Raw genomic sequence first — 2778 nt, forward strand, 5'->3', positions numbered from 1 at the left:
AGCTTTCAACCACAGTAGAGCTTTCAACCACAGTAGAGCTTTCAACCACAATAGAGCTTTCAACTACACTAGAGCTTTCAACCACAGTAGAGCTTTCAACTACAGTAGAGCTTTCAACTACTGTAGAGCTTTCAACCACAGTAGAGCTTTCAACTACAGTAGAGCTTTCAACCACAATAGAGCTTTCAACCACAGTAGAGCTTTCAACCACAGTAGAGCTTTCAACTACAGTAGAGTTTTCAACCATAGTTCTCTGGTTTACATATTGATGTGCTAACTATATCGTAGAGACGTAACTTACGTCTTCAAAATGACGTAAAATGTGAAGCACAGTAAGTTTTAATGTATATGGATAATAGATGGAAATTGAATAATAGAAAATAGAAATATATTATACACATTTATATCCTTTGGAGAAAAATGGAAACAATCTGACAACTGGATGTCTAGATGGAATAACCAAAGGTTGAACGATTATTTCCAATAAGGATGGCAGTGTAGTTGAAATTAATGATGTTTAGATGATCTTTTCATCTAATACGACATCTTCCTGCAATTCATTGATGCTTACAATTCAACGTAGGATGTGAACGTTAAAAACTACCTGCTGGTATAATTTGTACAGAAAATTATCTATGTATTAGAGCAGTGGTTCTCATGCGGTGGCTGTCATATATATATATATGTTAAAGTTCAACATGGTTGTAGTTTTCTCTCTCTTGCTGCTTTAAGACATAATTAACCTTAAGAGTTTCCATGGAAACATCTCATGGATAAGTTCCAATGAATGAATTCGAAATCATATCAAAGAAATGATAGTTAAAACGAAGTGCATATCTTTGATGTTGCTGAAAAGAACAGGTAAAATTGGAATTAAAAACTATTTGACAAAAGTTACGAACTTATTTTTGGTTCAGTATTCGTTTCAAAATGACAATAATCGTGTTGAACTTTGATATTTGTATAGATATGGTTATGTAGTGTATATCGTAGAATAAATAAATGTAATTATTTTTGGTGATTATTAAACACTTCAACTTCAAATATGACAACGTTGGTAATAACACAAGTGGTTATGTAGTGTATATCGTAGAATAAATAAATGTAATTATTTTTGGTGATTATTAAACACTTCAACTTCAAATATGACAACGTTGGTAATAACACAAGTTATCAACAGTGTATTTAAAACTGAAATTAACCAATTTATTTAACTGTTTCTTTACCTACCCAAGTACTCTTAAGCCTCATCCCCATTATATTTTTCGCATACCCAAGTATTCTTTCATATATGTATATATATTTATATACACCGCTGAAATTTGGTAGTTTTATTAATAATATCGTTGTCCAGTACAAGTGAAAAGTCTTCAAACTTTCATATATACTTAGAATGAATTTTGCATGTTTTATAATTAGTTTAAATACGCAAGAATATGCAAAAAAGAATTTCAGGCAGATCCTTCATACTGCTAATAACAAATGTGACAAAACAAATAATCCATGCACTGACTTCATAGCTTACAAACTTAGTTTCATAGATATGTCATCTATAAATTTAGTTTTATTTGAAACTAGATGTCTATTTGAACATACTCCGTGTGGTATATAAAATATAATTTCCCCAAAAGGGGGCCGAAGACCGCCTGGAGGAAGGTCTCCTATTTTAATCACTCGCACCGCTATATATATATATATTGTCTGTCAGTCGGTCAGTATACATTAAAATGATGTCACATAAGGGACGCTTAACGTTGTAGTTTGTACTGTCTTGACGTCAGCGCAACGTGCACATGCCATGAATCACGAGAAGAATTGTGCACTCTGTAGGCTACAACACAGCATAACATATGAACTTCAAAAGCAAGAAAGAAAAATATTTGTTACTTTTAATTTGGGTTTTATTTAGTCTTGAAACAGAACACTTTCGGGAACCATGTTGAAGTACATCTAGTTAATATAAATAAAATAGTATTCCAAATTTATCATTTAGTCTCGGTATGTGGTTTTCTTGTAACACGTGGTCAAGAAAGTTGGTTTTGTTCAAGTTTCCTTTGTTCACTCGTCATTCTCTTGAGATTACACTTATTCTCCCCATGTCATGCTGTATATTGTTAGGGTTACCATATGCCTCAATAAAACTGGGATTGCCCTAGTTTTAACTTTTTATGTCTAGATCAGAAACACTAAAACTATTAAGTTTTCCCAGTTTCTCTGTACTTCAACGTGAGTTTTATATGTTTATATATGTACGGTTTGTTCTTATACGTAGCGACTTTATATTTTACTTGGAAAATCGCCTGACAAAGAAATATTACACAGTACAGTGTTCCCTTTCCTCCACTAAGTTTTCTTAACCTAACCTGTCATTGTGCAGCCACAGGAATTGAGATTTGAATACCTGAACAGCTGCGAAAAAACACACGAAGGAGCAGCTTTTTTTCCCGAGAAGTTTCAAAACAAATTAGGCGCGTTTTCAATTTCATTTATTATTTGGTAACTATATAAGTGTTTAGCAAATTTTGTTTGTCTGTAGTTTTAGAAAGCGATGCAAATAAACATCAAATTATTTAGCAAGTGTTAAAAAATGTGTTATTGTAATTTAAACTGTTTCAGAGATGTTGCAGCGTCACTCCGTATAGAAAAAAAAAGTCTCAGTTTTTCACTCTGGAAATCTGGTAACCATACACATTGTAAAGGGCGTAAATCACCGTTTTCTCCAATGGTAGGTAAGGTGATACCTCGAGGTTATAATTTCCACTATTTTATACAGGAGGT

The 2778-nt window shown here is 32.8% G+C and overlaps 1 protein-coding gene across 1 annotated transcript in view; it reads right to left on the minus strand.

Annotated features, from left to right (window-relative positions):
• LOC106474998 (facilitator of iron transport 1-like) overlaps window positions 1-247 on the minus strand; it is a 5280-nt gene extending 5033 nt beyond the window's left edge. The window contains exon 1 of the mRNA XM_013935695.1: window positions 4-247. Coding sequence (XP_013791149.1) covers window positions 4-247 — 244 coding nt within the window. The remainder of the gene's footprint in view (window positions 1-3) is intronic.
• Window positions 248-2778: the final 2531 nt, after the last annotated feature.

This window comes from Limulus polyphemus, unplaced genomic scaffold (assembly GCF_000517525.1).
Source record: "Limulus polyphemus unplaced genomic scaffold, Limulus_polyphemus-2.1.2 Scaffold7950, whole genome shotgun sequence".
Classification (NCBI taxonomy): Eukaryota; Metazoa; Arthropoda; class Merostomata; order Xiphosura; family Limulidae; genus Limulus; species Limulus polyphemus.